Source organism: Anguilla anguilla, chromosome 2 (assembly GCF_013347855.1).
Source record: "Anguilla anguilla isolate fAngAng1 chromosome 2, fAngAng1.pri, whole genome shotgun sequence".
NCBI lineage: Eukaryota > Metazoa > Chordata > Actinopteri > Anguilliformes > Anguillidae > Anguilla > Anguilla anguilla.
The window spans coordinates 20,075,979-20,097,632 of NC_049202.1; the positions used below are offsets into that span (position 1 = coordinate 20,075,979).

Below are 21,654 nucleotides of genomic sequence, written 5' to 3' on the forward strand. Positions count from 1 at the left end.
AATACCAGAACATGGATATGAATGAAAATGAACAAATTTAACCATCACATTTAGCTACATTCCATGCATAGAATCTAGGCTATGCGAGCTGGGGAGGCAGGATAGGTGCATATAGGTGACACGATTATCGAGACTGAGACCCGCCCTCTCGCAACACGAGCTGTCCAATCATGGCAGACAAATTTAGCGACTGACACTGGGCCAGCTCAGCGCTAGGAGAGACTGGTCAGTGGACACAGGCTGTAACCATCCAACCCGCAACGCAACGAAGGAGGGTTTGATAAGATGATTCAACTTTAAAACTGAAACCAGCGTCAGAAGACCTCATTAGAGATTTGTGATCGTTGTCTGGGAGAAGCTGTACAATCCTCAGCAGTGTTCTGAGACTGTATTGATTACTCAAATGGACTAGGCTACTTGTTTTTTATTTTATTTTATTATTTTCTTTATTTTATTACGTATGAAAGTAAAATCTTAAAAAGAAGTTTGATATAAAACTTTTGTTCACGTCATCTGACACTGCTACTTGTATTGTTTTCAGAACAATTTATCGACACTGTTTTCGCTTTTGCGGAGAGACGGACATTATCGAAAGGACGTTTGTCCGTGATCTATGAAATACCATGGCCAAAGAAAAAGAAAAAAATAGGTAAGACTAGGTTTATAATTCCACTTTGCACCTGCGAACACCCAAAGTAAATCGGTAGATAAAGCATGGGACACAAACGACAGCAAAATGTTTTGCATACAGCGTGTTTTTCAGCGGTCCTTGCCGAGCCACTACGGAGTGATCATAAAAAAACATATGCGCTATTACGCTTTGGAGGGAAACTTGATTTCTGTGCTGCGACAACAAACGCAAATTTATAGGACGCTGACAGCGACGAAAAAAAAATCATATGCACATTTTTTTAGGCTGTAGTCTATCGGCCTTATATGCTAGTAGTTGAACTCTTTTACTGACCACTGAAAAGCAGTCAGGGAGCACTGGAGTGATTTCGACATATCCCGAGTCATTCGGGTGAACTGTACCTGTATATCTGAAACGCCATTAGGACCTAATATTGATATTGCTATAGGTGCGAGACTTCTCTGACGTGTTTGTTGACTGCTATGATTACAAATGAGGTATTATGTCACACGGGAAGGCCGAAAGTTTTTAAAAAAATAAAATGTAACTATTAATTAAAGCTGTAGACTTTACCCCTGCGGTTTTTCTGTGGACATTGGTCTGGGATTTGATTGGCTGAAAACTGAGGTGTGAGGTTTGGATAAAGTTATTATGTTTCTCTTGTGGGTGGTGTGGATTCACTTGGAGGCAAATGAAAATCATTGAAACACATGTAGCGACTTGTTATTCCACCAGCATGCTGGGTTATGATTTCATTATAGGGTGTATTTTTTAGTTTATTGATGCCCATTTTGACATAATTCTATAGATGACTCGATTATTTAAAAAAATACAAAAAGCAAATTGGTTGCTTGGTTTATAACAAGAACAATTTTTGAATTAGCTGATGCTGTAATTATGGTTCAGACGTTTTTTTGTTTTTTGGTTTTTTTTGATATGCACAATAAGCAATTGAATGTATTTTTTATTATTATAAAACAGTAAAATTTGCAATACTATCAACAAAACCGAACGTATGTAAGTATATCTACTAGACATCTACTGTTTTAAATCATAATATGTGCAAAAAATAAAATTCATATTGCTGTATTAGATCTGAACAGGCATTTTTTCACAGTGTGTTGGGGGGAAAAAATCCTGCTTTTTTTTCTCTGTGTCCTTGAACTACATTGGTCTCAGAACAGAACACCACAATACAGAATTTTACAGGACTGTGTGAGAAATCTGGAAACGTTGAAGGGTTGGTGGGATGAATGTGTAGTCTGTGTGTGTACTGTGCCTTGTGAAGCTTGTACATGTGAGCTCTATGGCTTAAATCCACTTGTGTGGATAGTTAGTTTAAGGCTGTGCATTGGTGGAGATCAGGTTTTTGACCTCATCTTGTTTCTTCTTTGATGGTGTATAAGGGTTTCTCACTGACTTGGTACCCATCAGTTTATACTTCTGCCCCCACGCCCATGTAAACCCACAAATAACCAGCGTACTGGTGTACACATGCATGCACACCAAGCACACCTCTACATGCCATTCACTGTAGTTGCCAGGTTTCTCAAAAATGTAGCCCCCCTTAATGATGCCAGTGTTATTGCTCCCAAGGGCATAGGAGGTGACCAGTGTAGCTAATGTGCTCCTCCATTTTGAATGCAACTGATAAGATTTTTTTTTTAAATGAGTTGACAGCTTTTGTCAATTTTTGACATATTAAATTACTGTTGGGTGTTCTTTCTTCATTAACGCAGCAGGCCTCTGCCATATATGTAAACTATGAATCCCCCAGAAACAGAAAAATCATTTTGTATAATGTATTACAAATTTGAGTATTTTTACACTGGATTTCCATAGAACTAAACAATGTCTCACAATGATATTAATTTGATTGCTTGGGATTTGTATTGGGCATGCTCTGCGCTGCATTGTGGACTGGCATTAAGGCTCCTTTTCACTGCTTGTGGTTTAAACACTACCCAGTCCTTAACCAATGCCAGTAGATTGTGGGTTCAAGTCCCATATGAGGTATTGCTACTGTTTTCTGAGGGGGGTGTACATGCATGTGGGTAGGTTGGTGCTACACATTGGTGGTGGGTACGGTGAGTTCCCACTCATCACTGTAAAGCACTTTGAGCATTTGGAAAAGGGGTCTATAAATGCAATGATTCATTCATTCATTCATTCATGAGCATGTGTATGTCAATGACTGAATTAATGTAAAGGTTCTTCCCTGACTTGGCAGGAACTCATCGGAGCGCAGGAAGGAGAAGTCCCGGGATGCGGCGCGGTGTCGGCGCGGTAAGGAGACGGAGGTGTTCTATGAGCTGGCGCGCAAGCTGCCCCTCCCCCACAGCGTCTCCACCCACCTGGACAAGGCCTCCATCATGAGGCTCACCATCAGCTTCATGCGCATGTGCAGGGTCATCCGGCCAGGTGAGGAACCATAGCGTGTCTGAGTGCGTGTGTATTCATGAATGAGATTTCCTATGTGTGTATTTTTAAATTATGTAATGTTTTACATTAAGTGTACCTTAATTTATTGCATGTCCGTGTAGGTGAATGCATCGGTGTAGCGTTCTTGCGAGTATGTCTGTGTCTGTATGAGTGAAGTGGTTGGGTTTTTAAATTTAGCATATGTTAAGTGCTTTTGTCACAGATGTTTACTTTGCATTTGTTTGTATTGCGCTCATAATTAATCATGATCGTAATCGCAGACACTCAAATTTATTGCTTCCTGGCCATAATAACATCAGTGCCAGTGAATATGGGCGCCTGGCACCTCAGAGTTGACAGGGAACAATGTGGAGGCCAGCGGGGACACGGCTCTGCGTCTAATGAATTTTTGACTAAAGATGATAATTAAAATGTCACAAGGAAGAGAGCTACACAGGGATAATTAGAGATAATTGTTGTAATGGAGGGAGGCAGACGAGGAGCTTGGAGGAGGTTTAAAGGCTTGTTTATACCTGAAGAGCACACACTTGTGTAGTGCAAATATAATCTTATGTGTCCCCTGGAGATGGACAGAAGAGATGCTCAGTGTCCAGTGACCAGCCTTGCTATTGAAACAAGCCATCTGAAAAAAGACCATAAATAGCTATTTGATCATAGCAACATGGAATATGTTGAGATAATGATCTGCTTTCTCCTTATCTGCCTATTTTAAATGATCTCTTTGTTCAAAGAGACAGTTACTATTTTAAAATAATCTCTCCTGTTTAATCAGTTTCAACATCTACCAGAACCAGATAAAATAAAAATGAGTAGTTGAAGACACTACCACACAATGGAGGTAGTGCCCCTATACCTGTGAAGCTGTTATAATTGGAGAGAGGTTATGGTCTGAACAGCATTTGTAGTTGTGTCATCCATTCTCCTCAGTATTTCTGAGGTTTCTTCATTTGTTCTAACATTATTTAAGGCAGTCGTATCCAGTCCTGTTCCTGGAGATCTACCATCCTCTGGGTTTTCATTTCAACCCTAATTTGGCACTCCTTTTTCTACTAATTAGCTACTCAGCAAGATCTTTAGCTGTTGAATGAGGTGTACTTTGTTAGGGTTGGAGTGAAAACATGTAGGACATTAGTACAGATGTCCAGGAACAGGGTTGGGAACCACTGGTTTAAAGTATTCTGTGAGGTCTATGTGTATTGTAGGAGGGAGGCTATCCTTGTGTTTTTCTTTTTCTCCGAGGGTAAGGAGGGGGATGTTCTTCTTTGTGTCAGCCGCATAGTTTAACATTTTAGCAACAAGGTTACTTATCATGCAGATACACCCTATGTGAATCTGAATTTGACACTGTTGTTGAAAAAGGTTCACAACAGGTTGTTGCTGTGCTGGAGCATTTCTGTCAGAACTGGACCATGGCGGTAGACAAAGATGTCAGACATGTAGGAAAACAAATTTAATTCAGTTCCATATATTTTATTGAAGTTATCAGCTTGCTAAGCTTTTAGAGTTAAAGATGCAAAATGACCAGATTCAATTTTGATTGTCACCTGTAAGAAACATTTTATGACTGAAAACAGAACTCTGTAGCAGTGAGTGTTATTTTTATTAAGGGTAGATTAAGTCCTGCCATTCCAAAGAAAAAATAGGCCCCCATATCTCATTTCCTTGTAAACTGGTGTGTACTTTCCAGATAAATCAGGAGAGTTTACATAATACAGATACAGGAACAGGGGAAGTGTCCCATGTCAAACTTTGAGGGGGTCATTGTTTATATCCACATCTGTGTAATGCGGCTTGGCACAGCCCAACCTTCTGTGGCATTGTGCTGGTTTTTGATGTCCCGGTTGCCTGAAGGTAGCCTCTGCCAAAACCCCTGCCCGAAGCCCAAGGGGTTAGCTTATGGGAAGGGGGATGCTGGTTACAGGAAGTTACATATGAGGAAATTCCTGCCAGCCTGGATTAATCACCTTATCAGTTTTGTTTTTTTTACCTCCGATGATGAGGACTCCATCCTGGCCCCATTTTCAGTCAGACCAGGGTGAACCTCTCAGTGGTTCTGCTGGACACCAGGTCTGATGGTCCTTATTCAGGGAAACTTATGTAGTTTACATTTAACATGTATGCAGGTAATTTATTGAAATACTCCAGATCAGTGAGTAATTCTGAACATTTTTCTGATCACAGTTTCATTTGAGAAGTCGGGTGAAAGCTATGGAGACCCTCACCAGAGCAATGCACATATGACCATCATTTTTGAACCCACCAACTGTTGACTTGTGATGGGGGCAGTGGGAGTTAATGGCGTGCAGCATGGGAGTAGGAGGTGGTATTTAATTGTCCCTCCCTGATCTTGTCCATAATATGTCTCTGCCTGATAATATGCCTCTGCCTACACTATCATCCCATACTGCCTTAATACTTTAATAGCATGAACATGTTTTCCAACATAAAGAGAATTTACAGTAGCAGGATGGAAATCAAAGAAATAAGCATTTTCTTTGGTTTCTAGTTCATGGACTCACTGAAGCCCATCCACAGACCCTCTACAGGTCAATGGACCTCAGGTTTAAAATCCCTGCTCTGGATGAAATATCCCGCTTAAAGGAAAACCACAATGTCCTGCCTTTTGCTTCACTGGCTGCCTTGTAGTCACTGATAATATACAATAGCTGGTTGTGGTCTTGTCATGGACAAAACTAATGACCCCAAAAGACAAGTTTGCCCAAAAGGTTTTATTGCTCAGCGCACTGCTCTTGTAACATCTTTATTGGTTAGACAGAACTCCTAAAAAGTTAGACATATTCCTCTGGGTGATGTAATTGGGAAGAACTGTTTGATACAGTGACCTTATGTGCATCTGCATGCGTTCTCTCAGTGATTTGGCATTATCATTGCGATTTCTGAATACATTTTGCATGTGCATGTGCTTCTCCTTTGTCAATTAAACAAGTCAGTTTGTCAGTATCATGTTCCTTTCTCTTCAACTTTATCTTGAAAGCAAGCATCCATAACAATTTCCATGTTTTCTTTGACTCTGGCTCCCATAGTTTTGAAGTATTAGTCTATGCCTATGAGAAGTTGGTGTTGCTTGATGAGAATTACATTTCAATGGGATAATAAAATTGAAGACTGGTTTTGCTGAGGGTGACAGAATTGCAGAAAACAAGAGATTTAAAGTTTATGAAAATTTATCTGGCTATAGTTATTATTTATTTGTAACAAAGTAAATGTTACTGGGAGCAGATTCATTCAACAAAATGGGGTGCATTTTCTTTTGATCAGTGTTGGCTGCTTTGGTCAAAAAATAAATACAAATAAATAAATAAATAAATAAATGCATACATTTAACTGAGCCAAGAGTAAGGACAAATGCTGGCTGAATCCTGGCCCTTGTTTGCCCATTTGCATTTCAGTTTGGTATTTTCAGTATATTATCTGAGCAATGTGCATGTTGTCATAGAAAACTGTATATGGAAGAGGAAGCACGTCTTTCCATTTCCTGCTGAAGGCTCACCACTTCAGAACACTCACCTGACTGCTGGTTGAGACCCAAAGCCCTTCCAACCCCCTTCCTTTCAGCTGCACTGATCAGCTGCCAACAGCTAGTTATGATTATGATCATTAAAGCTGTCACATGCTCCTGGGCTGCCCTTGTGTAGCTGTATCCTTGAGGCGTAAGTTTCTTTACTCTGTATAAGGTTGGCTACATGATTACTAAATAATTACATAATAAGAGGTTTTTATGGATTTTAACTGAGATATTTTCACTTTTTTAAGCACGACTCTTCTCATAGTTATTTTATTTACACCTGTTTTCTGCCTGTGCCCTTGTTCTTGAAGCTTTTACAACGCATGTTTCCATGGACTCCAGGACTTGTGCCGTAAATCACTCAGGATAAGCCCTGGCATATATATTAGTAAATGGATGGGAAGTTCATTGTGTTTATGAACCAGTTGCTGATATAAGTACATCAGTCTGCTAAATGACACTGTTACCAAAGTTTTTTTTTTTTTTTTAAGTTATCCCCAGTTTGGTCGGATTTAGTTTTAGAGCAAGCTACTGTCCTTCTAGACATTTAGGCAAGGGATCCACCTTTCTCAAATAAAATTTCACTTAAACGATGCATCGCCATGAATGTTGCAGTGTGGGTAATGGCTGCCTACTGTTCCATCATATCCTTATCTAGCCCTTACCACATGATGCAATATAACGTTGTCATAAAGTTTACAGTGAACACAGTAGGTTCTTTAGCCTAAAAAGTCAATCACATTTACCATTACAGCCATGTTTCTCTTGGGGTGTGTGATGTTTTTTATATGGACTTTTTGGCAAGAAACAGAACAGAGGCATTTGCATGCAGATGAACCTCTATAGAGCAGGAAATAGTCTCCATACTGAACGATCTAGTTTAGTTTCTGTCTCTTGATATTGTTTTTATTACTCTTAATTCATTTCAGAAGAAAATAATATTTGTTTCTTTTAACTGCTGCTAAAAAGCCTTATTACAATCTTGGCTCACTCCATAAAGTCTTTCAGTAAAAAAATAGGCTTGCCTGCTACATGGCTATCGGGCAAATAGGGCGACCAATGGCAATAATCAATAAAGCTAAACCCTCAACAATCACTGCATGGGGTGACATACTTCAAGCACTTCATCTAGCTTATGACAAAGTACTTTGAGTTCTCATGTCTCCATACAGTATAGCTCTACATGCGTATCTTGATGTTTTTAATTCTGTGAGGAGATATCTGTATGTAGGAATGATGTAGCATAGTAGTAGTCTTTTTCAGTGATTGACTTATTTTTGTCTCTGCTGTTATGTGGTGACTTCAACAAAATAAGATAGATAGATTATTTATTTTCTTCACAAGTCAGTTCAATGTTTAACAAAATAAACACACACTGCACATACTCACACTTGGAATCATCTGTCTTTCTTTTTCACGGCAACACTATGGCTCTATTTGTGTATTTGTGTGCGTGTCCCAGGTCAAGCTGGCAGAGAGAAAGAGGAGGACAGGCAGATGAGCAGTTTCTGCCTAAAATCTCTGGAAGGTTTTGTTGCCATGGTCACATCAGACGGGGACATGATCTACTTGTCCGAGAATATCAATAGAATCATAGGCCTGCCGCAGGTGAGACCCCGCCCCCTTCTCTCTCTCCCACCCCCAGTTCCATGTCTTCACTCAGTGCACACTTGCATTCATGGAGTTTTAATGTCACCATTGTAGATATTTATATAGATTTCTGGTTACTGTTATTGTCTTAATTTGACAGCAGCATCAATCTCCAGACTTTTAGGTCAGAATTCCAGTTCTGTGGACTCTATGCTGCTGCTCGTACATTAGTGATTTGTTTCTAGTAAGGTAGTGTGGCTTGGTCATCACTTCACCAAAATATTTGGCAGGATAATGTTTGATGTTATCTAACAAGAGCATGCCATGCAGGCGGGTGCATTTGCTTCCCTGTTGTCATCACCAGTGAAACAATCTGTTTCGTTTTCCTCTAAGATGGAGCTGATGGGTCACAGCATCTTTGACTTCACCCATCCTTGTGACCACGAGGAGATCCGTGACAACCTCAGCCTCAAATCAGGTGCCTCCACTGCAGTTTTTGGAGTAACCATATGGTCATTTCATGTCCCCTCAACATCAAAAGTTCTGTCTCTACTATTGAATGTTGAATGCTGAATGTGCTAACTTGATGCATCTTATTGAATAAATCAAGTGGCCAATGATGATATGCCCATGGGCATGCTTCTTTAGGAATATTCATCAACCCTAACCTTGCACACTGTTTCCAAATTGAACCTCCTATAACAGTGATCTCAGACTATAGTCCTGGAGGGAATGCAGGTTTTTGTGGTTCTGTTGCAATCAGTGGCCAATTTAGGCCTTAGAAAAATAGGTATGTGGACTCTTGAGCAAATCATCTTGAACTATTCATGTAAGTCCTGAAACACACTGAAAACTAGCAAACAGTCCTGGACTTTGAAATTCTTATCCAAAAGCAAGCTGTGTAACAGTCCATTAAGATGCCAAGTTTCTAGTGAGAGCTGGTTTCTGGTCTCCTTTCAGTCTGCAGACAATTTAGGCCTTGGAAAAAAGTTTGGACTTAAATTAATTGTGTGAACAACAATTAGTAAAAACAAGTTCTAAAGCAATTGCTGAAATGCACCAAAAACAATTCGACTCCGCAGCCCTTCGGGACTTGAGTTTGAGAGAAGAGGTTGGTAGGTTTCGCTGACAGACAGGCTAAGATAGATTATTCCTTTGATGTTGACAGCAGAGATCATGAATTGGTTTGAGAATGACCGCAGTGGTAATTTATTGGTTCAAAATCAATATCAGAGGTAATTTATTGCTTTGAAATTGATACCTACCATGGACAGAAATAATGTTTGGAAAGCCTGTGGGGAGGCATTGAGAGCTGAACTCTCAGCCAAGTGCTGATTCTCCACACCAACGGAATGTTCCAGAACCTAAAGGCAAAGTTCTCCATGTGAGACAAAGGGAGCAAGGAAACCTTGTTTCCTCTTGATTCACTCAGAGAACATTATTTGATACCTTGCAAGAAGGCTCAGGACACCTCATTAACCTACAATCTGTTGACCATGGGAGTGTGAGACCTTATATTTAGATGGGCCGGAGGTGTGTGAGTTGAGCATTTCTTTTCTTTTAGCAGTCATTGGAAAGAAGAGCAGGAAAACCAACACGGAGCGTGACTTCTTCATGAGGATGAAGTGCACTGTGACGAATCAGGGACGCACCGTGAACCTGAAATCTGCCAACTGGAAGGTCAGCACTGCACTCAACCCCCCAAACCTTTCACAGTTCACTGAATGACACCACTGTGCAAAATGAGCAAGGTATTAATTGGATGTCATTGTAGGTGCGTTCACTCACTTTATATTTGCAGCTATATTTATTCATTGCATTTATTTATTTAGCAGGCGTTAATCTGGAGTAAGTTCAACAAAATGCATGAATAATAATGATAATAATATTATTATTATTATTATTATTCTATATACATAAAGGTTAATAAAAATAAACGTATTATTATTATTATTATTTTTAGTAGTAGTAGTTGTCGTAGTAGTAATGATACGTGGTCATTTCTTTTGTTCAAGAAGCCTCACAAGGCCACTATGGCAAACCACAGGTACATAGTATGTAGTAAACTGAAAGAACTGAGCCACTACATAAGAGAGGTAAATGCAATATTAAATGTGATAATATAATGTTTTTAATTAAAAAAAACTTTAATACTTTACTGAACAAAGTACTTTTGTGGATGTGGTCGTGACTTGTGTGTCACCCGCTGTGGACAAGGTCTTGCACTGCACCGGACACCTGCGAGAGTACAGTGCCGCCCCCTCATACACGCTGTGTGGATTCAGAGAGCTTCCTCTCACCTGTATGGTCATGCTGTGTGAGCCCATCCCCCACCCCTCCAACACTGACCTGCCCCTCAACAGCAAGGCCTCAGCCCTCGCCAGCAAAGCCCCACCCATTGACTGCAATGCTCCGCCGCTTGACAGCAAGACGTTCCTGAGCCGTCATAGTATGGACATGAAGTTCACTTACTGTGATGAGCGGTGAGACGTGCACACTCGTACTGTATGAACACGCACTGATTCATACGGACATACACCCACACACACACACATGCATTTTACACACAACAAACCATACCCATGCGCAAAAACAGGCATACACACACACACACACACGCACACATACACATGCACGCGCACGCGCACACACACACACGCACACGCACACACAAACACGCACGCATACACACACACACTCACAACACACATACACACACACACACACACACGCACACACACATACACACACACACACGCACACACACGCGTCCACACAACCCGCATACACACACGCACTCGCACTCACACTCACAGTCACACACAAACATTTTCTACTCGTGGTATGTTGAAGGTTGGCTAGGTGTGTTTCATTGGTGTTGATTGTACAGGGGAGACCGACTGGGTGTGCTAATGTCTGCGGAGTGTTGAATATAGGCCATGTGCATTTCTTTTATGTGCTGCCGATAGCAATGTGCATTTCTGTCTGTTTCCCTTTTCATTGTTACTGTACAGCATCACAGAACTGATGGGGTATGGTCCTGAAGACCTTCTGGGGCGGTCTGTCTATGAGTTCTACCATGCCCTGGATTCTGACTGCCTGACCAGGAGCCACCACAACTGTAAGTGAACCGCAAATAATAATAATGTGCTGTTATTTTTAGCATTTTTTGATACAGTACATTACATCGTGGGACACAATTGTATGGTAGATGGGTTTACTGGCTGGCCAATCATGCCTGATATATCAACCCATCTATACACTATCAGTAGTGTCTCAAGAGCTTCTGATATATTCCTTTATTCTGATGCATTGCCCTGAATTCTACATTTTGGATGAGGCTCCTCTCCTCTGTTTTGGTACCATTTGAAGCATGTGACCCAGAGGGCCAGAGCTTCACGCCTAACCTGTGAATGGCCTTACTCCAAGTAAACCAGACCACTGCACAGGTCAGAAGACTTCTTAAGCTTCTGACAGTATAGCTTAAATATCACCAAACACAGAATTGAGATTTTGCCAATAGCAACACATTAAATGACATTTCAGCTGCTCATATCCATGTGCAGTGAGGGCATGATCAGTAAGAAGGGTGTTATATTGACTTTAATGTTGACCTTAATGTGGGATGTAGTAACATTTTCAGTTATTTTGCTTGAGTGATATGTGTGTCAGTTAAATCAAAAGCAACTCCTAAAATTTATCTCAGTGGTCTCATGCTGTAGCATTTACTTTCTTCATGTCGAGTAAGAATATGTAGCTGGCTAAAATACAAAACTGTGTTCTGTTAAATTCACAAATTTAATTTAATAATTTCAATGCATAAGCTCCAATATACAGATAAATTACTCCTTTATCTGTAAATTGTCTTTTGCTCAAAACCAGCACAAACAAACTTTGATGCCTTCTTGTGACATGCAGACAAAGAGATGACTGAATTTTCACATTGTCAATACTTGTTGAATTTGGCCACAGAGAATGGCCTTAGTGGCCATTTAGTGGCCTAAATGTATCTCAATGTTCAGATAAACATGTGAGAAGAAGAAAATCCAGCTCAATTTTGCAAATAAAATAATAATGCTTTTGCATTTTTTTCAACATTCATTTTTATATCTACATACATTCATTTTACAAAGGATGCCTCTCTTTTACCATCAAAAGGGGTTTTTGTGGAATCTGCCTTTCAAAAAATCTAGAGTCCACAGTGGAATACTTACATGGTCCAGAGACCTCAGAGTGAAAGAGACCGGCTTGCTGTTCTGTGGTCCCCTGTGTCTCATTGTCCTCAGACACCGTCTGTGCACAAAATACCTGTTTATTCTTTATCCCTTCTTCTCTCTCTCTCTCTGTTTACTTTATATGCACCTGCAGGTGGTACATCTCTCTTCTATCTCTGAGAATCTGATTATCATCACAGTAAAGTGTGTTTGTTCTTCCAATGCTGGGGCAGAGGGGCAATTCATTTCCATTGATGTTTGGTGACTGTGGTGCCACAGCAAGATTCTGCTCGCAGGCTTGGTCTGACAAACCGCGGGCTCAAGAGGCTGTAGCTTACAAATTAAATTTCCGATTCATGTATGATTTATGAATACAATTCACACACCGCTTATTGAATTGCGGCTATGAGCCTTGGTCTCACTCTAAATGTCACGAATCGTGTCATCTCTGGCCTCTAAGTGAAAGAGTAAAAACTAAGTTAGGCCGAGACCGCCTGTGCTTCTGCACCAGGTGTGTCAGCACTAACGGCCACCTGACTGACTAGTAATGGCAATTACCAGCAGGGAGATGGCTTCTCCACCAAACTGAATTTGCCGGCCATTTAGGGCTTTTCGATTCCAATTTTTGTGAAGGCTTTATAAAAACAAAAGTCTGTATCATCCTGGTTCGTGTCTGTTGAGGCCTGGGTAGACCTTTGTGAGCGATGTATCTATGTTAAAGGTAGTTACTGCTGACATTTGCTTCCAGACTATCACCAGTTCTGCTGCACACAGTGCGATCCCTGCCTCCCATGATGCTCAAGGGGAGTGTCTGCCACTTGGCTAATTCAGCCCAACAACACCTCTGCCACACTACGCCACCCCCTACCCCCCCCCCCCCCCCCCCCACTACCTCCATTTCACCTGATCAGACTTAATCCATGGTGTTATACGCAGAAGGATGTCACATTTCCACATCAAATACAAACACGAAACGGGAAAATAGACTGTCCCTTCTTAAGAGTGAATGGGTGACTTGGGTCCTACGATTGACAGATCTGTGTATCATTGCTGGGAATGATACTAATGAAGGCTGTTACAATTCAGGGAAATTGTGGTCTTCCTTCAGGATGCCCAACCCTTGACTCTCTCACCCTCCTTGCCTTTCCCAGTGTGCACCAAAGGCCAGGCAGTGAGCGGGCAGTACCGGATGCTGGCGAAGCACGGAGGATACGTGTGGATGAAAACCCAGGGCACAGTCATATACAACAGCCGAAATTCCCGGCCCCAGTGCATCATGTGCGTCAACTATGTCCTGAGGTAGGCCCAGGGGGCAGGGCAGATACCAGCAGGGTTCATATTATAAATGTGGCTTAAACCAGGGACCAGGGCACAGGGCACAAGCAATGTGGTTGTGGTATAACCACAATAACAAGGCTCTCTGGCTGTCTCTGTCTCCCTCTCTCTCTCTGACTATTTCACTCTCTGTCTCTCTCTCACTCGCTTGCTGTCTCTCTTTCTGTCTTTGTCCCTTTTTTTAGTGGTGTTGAGGAGGAGACAGCGGTGTTCTCTCTGGACCAAATGGAGTCTCTGTTTAAGCCCTGCTCTGCTCTGAGCAGTTTCTGCAGGCAAGGTGAGGTGGGTGTGGTGGGTGACGATGCCCTCTTCACCAAACTGAAAGAGGAGCCCGAGGAGCTGGCCCAACTCGCCCCGATGCCCAGGCACACCATCATCGCCCTCGATTTAGGTCAGAAATGGCCACTGCACCCCTTGTCTTTTTGTCTTCTCATTTACCCTGTTACTTAACATTGGGCCGCCAAAGCTAGCTATCTTGAGTCTTGTTGTCTGTCTAAACCAGTTCAATTCAATGCTAAAACCTCTCCATGTGTGCCGGTCTTTGTTCCAGTTACTCTGGATGGATTAAGGCTATTGAAAACACATGTTCTCAAGTTACAACAGCCTTAGTAACAGTGAGAATAACTGTATTAGCTGTCTTGTTCTCTCTGTGTCACTGTAAGTAATTTATTGTCAGGAAATCCACCATTTTTTTCTGCTTATAACTTATTAATCATATAAATATATAACCTGTTTGTAAAGAGGACTTAACTTTCCAGTGAAAAAAGCAGACCTTTAATGCATGGTCATGTGTTTGTGTGTGTGTTTGTGTGTGTGTGTGTGTGTGTGTGCGTGTGCTCGCTCTCGTGTGTGGACTGTTTCCCTCATAGGACAGCCCCAATTCAAGGATCCTCCTGCCAGCCAATCATGGGGCAATAAGGTCCCCGAACACATTCCTACCAGCAAAATGTTTGACGTTGCTGCCACCTTCTCAGTGCACCCACCGCCACCCCAGGAGAGGACCACGCCCATTTCCATATCAAGTGCTGCTCCCTGCCTGAACAGCAGAAGCAGCTGCTCCACAGTAAAATCCTCACCCTCCTTTCTATCCCTCATTCCACATTCTCCACCGCTTCTCTTCCTCTCTCCTATTCTACTTTTTTGTCTAACTCTTTTCTATTCCATACATCACCCAGATCTCCTATCTCTCTACTCCCCTAACCCTTCTCCCTCTCATTCCTTTTTCCTTCTTCTTTTCTGAATTCACCCTCTCTCTCACTCAGGAGATATGATGTCACGTGAGCTAGCAGCGAGAGCAGCTTTATCCAGACAATCAGAGAGCAAAAAAGCATTCCAGTAATCTAGAGCTCGACAACATGACCCGACCTTGGCATTAACCCAAATGAGTAAAGTCCACTGACAATTTCTGTCTTGTCTGCTATAAATTGTTTTCATAGCAGACAAGACTGAAATGGAGCAGCAATGTGCCACTTGTACGCATATATTTGTGATTTATTCCTCGACGTTGGGGGAAAAAAAATTCCAGTGTTGGCTTTTTGGTGGACATGTGCTGTCAGGAGTTGACTTATTCTTGCCTTTGTCTTCCCCTAGTCCTGGTTTTGTCAGTGTCTGCTCACTGATTGATGCTTTATTGTATTAAAGTGTCTGTTGTTCTCTGAGAAATTGTAATAAATGACCCATGCTTTCTCTGTCTTGATTAGCCCATCATTCCTGGGGACTACTACAGGTCTGGGAACAGCGCCCCAAGGGACGAGCTGATTGAGAATCTGTTTTCCCTGGATCCTGAGGCCTGTACCCAGGTCAGTTAGATACCCTGGACTCTACAATTACAATTGGGTGTTCCAAGGAAATGTAACCTGATGAAAACCACCTGATGGGAACATTACCAGGTTTACATGGCTGGTTGTGTTTACTGAAACTGCAGTTTAGTACCATGTCCAAGGGTACAGCAGCAGTGCCTAATATTCATTCCCTTTAATCATGATGCTTACTGCTGATTGGCCAGCCTCAGTGTGTGTTTTTTATGTATGGTGTCTAGGCCTTTATGTATGGTGTCTAGGCCTGATTGGTTGGCCTGTCTGTGTCCATTTTGCTCCCTCAGATGGACCTGTGTGATCTGGACCTGGAAACCCTGGCCCCCTACATCCCCATGGATGGAGAGGACTTCCAGCTGCTCCCCATCTGCCAGAAGGAGGCTCCGCCCACAGTAGTCCCTGCCCACGCCCAGGCCCAGGGAAGCCTCCACAACATGGCCAGCCTGCTCCAGCCGCTGGATCCCCCCACTCCTGCCCATGCCACCCACTTCCCCATTCTGTGCCCTGGGGGGAAATCACAGCTGAGCTCCTCCTCCCTGGAGCCTCACACCAGCCTGCCTTACCTGGGCACCCCCTACTGTGGCCCAGCTAGCATCTCTACTGTGGGTCAGAATCAGTACCTCCCATGGCCACCTGACTCCGCACAACAGGACCCACAAAATGCAAGCAATCTTACGGATGCAAGGCATTTCCCCAATGGATATCTCCACAAGCAGAGGTACCTAAGGCCTCACAGTTCTCAAGCTTGCTCTGAATACTACACAGTACAATATAATACCAAACTTTCTGTTTTACTGTCTTACTTACCTGCCCAGGGACTAGGGGGTGGAAATTAGCAAATTGCTATAACCCGGTACATTACATCTTTCCTTGTTTTATATAAGGTTAATGTTCTTTGTACACTGTCCCTGTTTAAATAAACTAAATAAATAAATAAAAATAAATAAACAATAAACCTTTTCTGTCCCACTGTGGGCAATTTGGTTTAAAGGCTCACTACATACCATACTCAAAAATATTTTTAAGATGTGTAAAACAGACATCTTTCAATATCTACTGACATGATGTCAAAAGCACTGTAAAAGAAATGTGATTTATGTAAAAGCATAAATAGCTGAGAATTGTAGATGCATTGAAATGCATATTATAGACACTAAATGTTGGGTTACCACAACACAGGTTCCTGGAGAGCTGTGTCCAGGCCTTCAGAGACCCGAGTCTAGCCCCAGATGTTCTTCTCCACAGCCTTAAGCGCAAGAGAAAATGTGAAAATCAGAGTGTTTTCCCTCTCATGTCTCAGGTGAGGTCCCGTTACCCACAGTGCACTGCAATAAGTTAATCATTTGTCTGTTTAGAATGTTTATCCTTGCATTTAAATAAAAATTAGGAAATTAATATATGTTTTTTGAAATTGCAACTTTGTAATAAGCTTTTTGAAAGCAGTTTACAAATGGGTTGTCATGTGGCATTTAACAGTATGCATTTTCTGAGAATATTTTAAAAAGCAATAAGGCAAAAAAATAAATAAATGTTGGCCTTCGTACTTATTTCTGTATGTGTGCGCGTGTGTGCGTGTGTGTTTGTGTGTGTGTATATGTGTGTGTATGTGTGTGTGTGTATGCGTGTGTGTGCATGCACATTTGTATGACAGGTGAAGCCCCACAGTGAGTGCACACAGACAGTGTGGAAAAGGATGAAGAGCAGGATAAATGATGGCTACGCCTTCCCTGAGAAGAAATCCCTGCCCATCAACGCACTTTCAGGTACGGAGGCCTGCATGGGACATGCCTAGTCAACTCCGAAGCACTCACTCTGTGAAGGATGAGGGCTGAACTTCCATAATGGGCTTTTCTTCTGCACTTTTGGAACACTGATCATTTCAAATGCTTGAGCAAAATGCACATAGGTATCTTGTGTAAAGCATGTGAATGTGAATTAAAATGGTGGCATTGCTGCTCATGCATTAGTGTGTGCATGTGTGTACATGAGTGCACATGTGCATGTGTGTGTGTTATATACACATACACATCTATATAAGTTTGGCAAACACCTTTTATCTGCAAAAAAAGTATTTCTCACTTTTTTTCCTCAGGAATTTTCAACCAACTTTGTTATTTCCTAAGTTCTGAGACATTTATAATAAACAGAGCTGAACTTTTAATCAGTTTTATGTGTATGAAATCAAATGGAAAACACTCTTTTTTTCTCTCAGATCCCTTTTCAGTCTTTCAAGATAGGGAAGACTTGCCCTTTGGCCTGATACAAAGACTCCATGAGCCTCCATGCTCTGAAGACAGACCAGAAGTGCCCGAACTGCCCTGCCCAGAACCACTGTATGCACTCAACTACAGAGACTGCAGCAAGCTGCCATCCCCCAAAATGGGAGGTCAGTCTACCACAGGCCTGACGCATGTTATCTCTACAAATGTTCTGGGTTTGCAATACGCAGACCAGCAATGGTTTACAAACAGCGCCCATATTAAGCGAATTAAAGGTTTTGCTTGCAGATGTTGAGCATAAATTGCTCATTGAGTGCTTATGTCACTTTAGCAGTTTTAGCCGTGGATACACGTTAAGTAGCAGAACTGATTCCATGCCCGAGATTCATCCGTCTCTTTAATGTGTGTTTCTCGGTGGCCACTTCTGGAAACTAGAACTGAACTTTGCTGGAAATCACACTGTTATGTGTATGTGACTGAAAATTTAAGAGGTTTTTCCTGTGAATGTTCTATCTTACAGATGTAGCTTGTGCTAATTTGGTGATATTCTCAGGGCTGCTTTGTTTCATTCTCACTTGGGGGACAACCCAGTCATTAGAAAATAAATTAATTCATTAATTCATTTGTTCGTTCATTCATTAATGTGTTTATAAAGGCTTTCATGCATTAATTTGTTTATACATTACTTTTGTCATTGATTTTTTCATTCATTAAAGTCCCTTCTTTCATGCATTCATTCATACACTTGCATTGATTTATTAATTCAGTTTCTCTTTTGTACATGCAATGATATAGTCATTTACACAGTAAACTGTCCAGTGTTAATTCTACTCTAACAGAGTGCATATGAGTCCAGTAGGGGTCAAACGTATTCTGTAAGAGTTGATTTAGCACGGAACATTTTACTGCGTACTTGTACCTTCCTTAGTTTATGAATGAATTTGGTCCTTTGTTCATGTATCGTTCGTATTTGTGCCTGAATTCTTTCTTGTTTTCCTTTTCCCTGTCGTCTCCACCAGGGGTGGCGAGTTGTCTGCTGGCGCCCTCCTTCGAGTCGCGTTCCCTGCCCGAGCTAACGGGCTACGACTGCGAGGTCAACGCGCCGCTGCAGGGCAGCTTGGATCTCCTGCGCGGGTGCGAGCTGCTCAGAGCTCTGGACCGAGCCACCTAGAGTCCGGCCATTTTCCCCCGACTCCACGCCCTGCTGTCCTCACATGCCTGTATCCTGAAGAGAGCAGCTTCACTTCTGTTACAGTCACGTATCTAATCATCTGCAGTATATTTTTTCAATTAGAATGTGTCATAAAAAGATGAGATGTTACCAATACTGCTGTATTTCCTGTACTTGAACATGACCACTGTGAGGCCTTTTGCTCTCTCTCTCTCTCTCTCTCTTCTTTCCTCCATTTTTGTAAGGTAACTCATAGATGTATTTTATCTTACTGTGAAGATATTGGAATATATCTATTTTAAGCAAAGATTTTTATTTTTTTCTTTCCACTGGAAAAAGTTGACTTTTTCCCCTAACTCCTTTATGTCTTCGAGTTCTCTGTACCCATTCCTGCTGATGCATTCATGCTGTAATCTTCATATTGATTTATAGACATGTGTTTTTATGTACCATGTGCCTTGGCAAGATCTTTACAATTTTATAGGTCCCTCTGAAGCACTTAGGTTTTTTAGATATTAGTAGATGCCCCGTTTAGTTTGAGCCATCCTTATATTTCTCACCTGTGACCTACAAGGGTTCAAAGGTCATATCCCAGTGAAAGGTCATAGCCCTCCCCCAATATCTTTCTTCTGTCTCTATTTTTATCTCTTTTTATTGCACTGTATTTTATTGCAACATTTTGAGTCTGCGTGTGCTGGTCACTATAAACCTGTTTCAGATTTGTAATGTATTCACAGAAGTAGCCTCTAAGGCTGACCCTGGGATCTATGATAATATTTTACTGCTAATCACTCTCATGGTACTTTGTCCCATGTGCCTAACAGCAGATTTAATATTGAAAATTTTTGCTTTTTGTTTCTCTAATGATGGTTATTTTTGTGTACTGTTTTTTTGTTTGTTTGCTAGTTGTTAGGTGTACTCATTTCTTTATTGGGCCAGTACTATTTATGTGCTGGAAATTTAAAAAAATATATAATACTTGAGTAAGGAAACAAAAATGACAAATATATTGTTTGTGTTCCATTTTAAATATGTAACCATTTCATGCACATTGGAGGATGCTTAGTGATCATAGTCATCTTAATTTGTCTCTGATAGTGTTTCAGGCATTACTGCCAATCATCTGCAGCTTCCCATGAAGTAATTATTTTGGCCTTAAATCATGAACATCACTTCCCTCCCGGACACACACACACACACACACACACACATACATATGCACTTGTGAATACACATACAATTGTTCAGAGAATTCAGAATGTTCCCTACAGGGAATTCTGTAGCATTCTGTAGCTTCATTAATGTAATTAGTTTTCTAGACTGGAGACCTTGGAGAGCTAAAGTATTGTTGTCTTTAGTAGATTAAATGCTTGTACATACCAGAGGATATGTAGAAGATGCAGAGATTTATGGGAAGCCTTGTTCCTGTTTGTTAAAGGACAGTGGAGCCATTTGAACAGTATGGTGATTGGTCCACAGTACATCTTATTGAGAAAGCTCATTATGAAGAGAAACTTTGTAAACACTGCTTATTTTCAATGTATTTAACAGATTTTGTCAAACTTTCAAGAAAACTGTCAATAACTTTACTAAATGTATTTTACTTGTCATGCTGTCTGATTTTAATGACATTTGAAGCCTTACTGTTCTATCTTCTGATAATATTAACATGTTTTAGTATGGTAAACTTCCAAATATGTGAATTAATATAAGGGTTTTTACTGAATGTGAACTTTAACCCAGTAAGAAACTATATGGCTGATATCTGATATTAAACCATTGCTGAATGAACTCCGGTGTTCTCTGTACAGTATATTTTGCCTGAAAGTGCAACTACTCAGATTGGCTCAGCATATGAAGAATCTTTAATGACTCCTAACCATGACTGTGCCCCCCTCACCTGTTTGAGTTTATATTGGGGAGTATGGGGAAGAAGAGTTCAGGAGAACATTCTTTCTTTTTGCAGACTGAATGAGGGATTGGGTTTAGGAAGCAAGTTTTGAAGCAAAAGACTTGGCAAAAAATGCAAAACACTAGGTTTTCTTTATTTGGCCGAACATTTTGATGCCCTATTCACCAGTCTGAGGGGGGCAGAGCTTTTGGTGCTAAGAGCAGAACATAACAAACCAAAAAAGGGAAGGATCTGGGATACATTTTCATGTGTTTGGAAAAAGTTGGTGGGGGATAAGGTGGTACATTTGATGCAGTGATGCGTTTTTTTTTTTTTGCCATCTTCGTAACTGATAGAGAATAAACAACATAATGGATTTTTTTTAACGCTTTAAAGATTGAGAAATTATGCTTCCTTACAAGCTCCATTCAATTCTTGATTTCCTAGTAGAGAGGGAAAGGGACAGGGTGCAGACGCCATGTCCACTGAATTCTTTAGTTTAGTCTTCCAGAAAAACCTCTCACCTCTGACCCCAGTCATGAGTTGTTTTCCGTAAACAGCACTGCCTCTTGTGAAAGCAGTGGACTAAATCCAAAAGGATTTCTCCAAGGTTTTTCCCGACTTCCACTGATATTCCCACAGTCCACTTGGGGGAGGGGGTGGGCGTTGGGCCAACTGATTCCCCATTCTTATGGCCAACGTTCTTTTTTAGTACCATTTATAATAGATGGACACCATAGCAGCAACCACAACATTCAGGTGTCTTTTATAATGGTGGGGACATGCAGTAATGAAAAATGATGTAATTTTTTACAGCCAAT

At 41.3% G+C, this 21,654-nt stretch overlaps 1 protein-coding gene across 2 annotated transcripts; it reads left to right on the forward strand.

Moving 5' to 3' along the window:
• The first annotated feature begins 215 nt into the window (after positions 1-215).
• Positions 216-20,733, forward strand: LOC118220997 (endothelial PAS domain-containing protein 1-like). 2 transcript variants are annotated; one of them, XM_035405535.1, is made up of 16 exons: positions 216-649; positions 2,862-3,052; positions 8,062-8,207; positions 8,583-8,667; positions 9,754-9,869; positions 10,407-10,672; positions 11,204-11,310; positions 13,555-13,702; positions 13,924-14,129; positions 14,608-14,801; positions 15,439-15,537; positions 15,840-16,270; positions 16,732-16,852; positions 17,204-17,315; positions 17,765-17,938; positions 18,791-20,733. In XM_035405535.1, the coding sequence occupies exons 1-16, from the start codon at positions 624-626 to the stop codon at positions 18,940-18,942; spliced, it is 2,574 nt and encodes an 857-aa protein (XP_035261426.1). In that variant the 5' UTR covers positions 216-623; the 3' UTR covers positions 18,943-20,733. The 2 variants fall into 2 exon arrangements, with proteins under 2 accessions (XP_035261426.1, XP_035261427.1); XM_035405536.1 differs by having other exon boundaries at positions 9,757-9,869.
• The last annotated feature ends 921 nt before the right edge of the window (positions 20,734-21,654 follow it).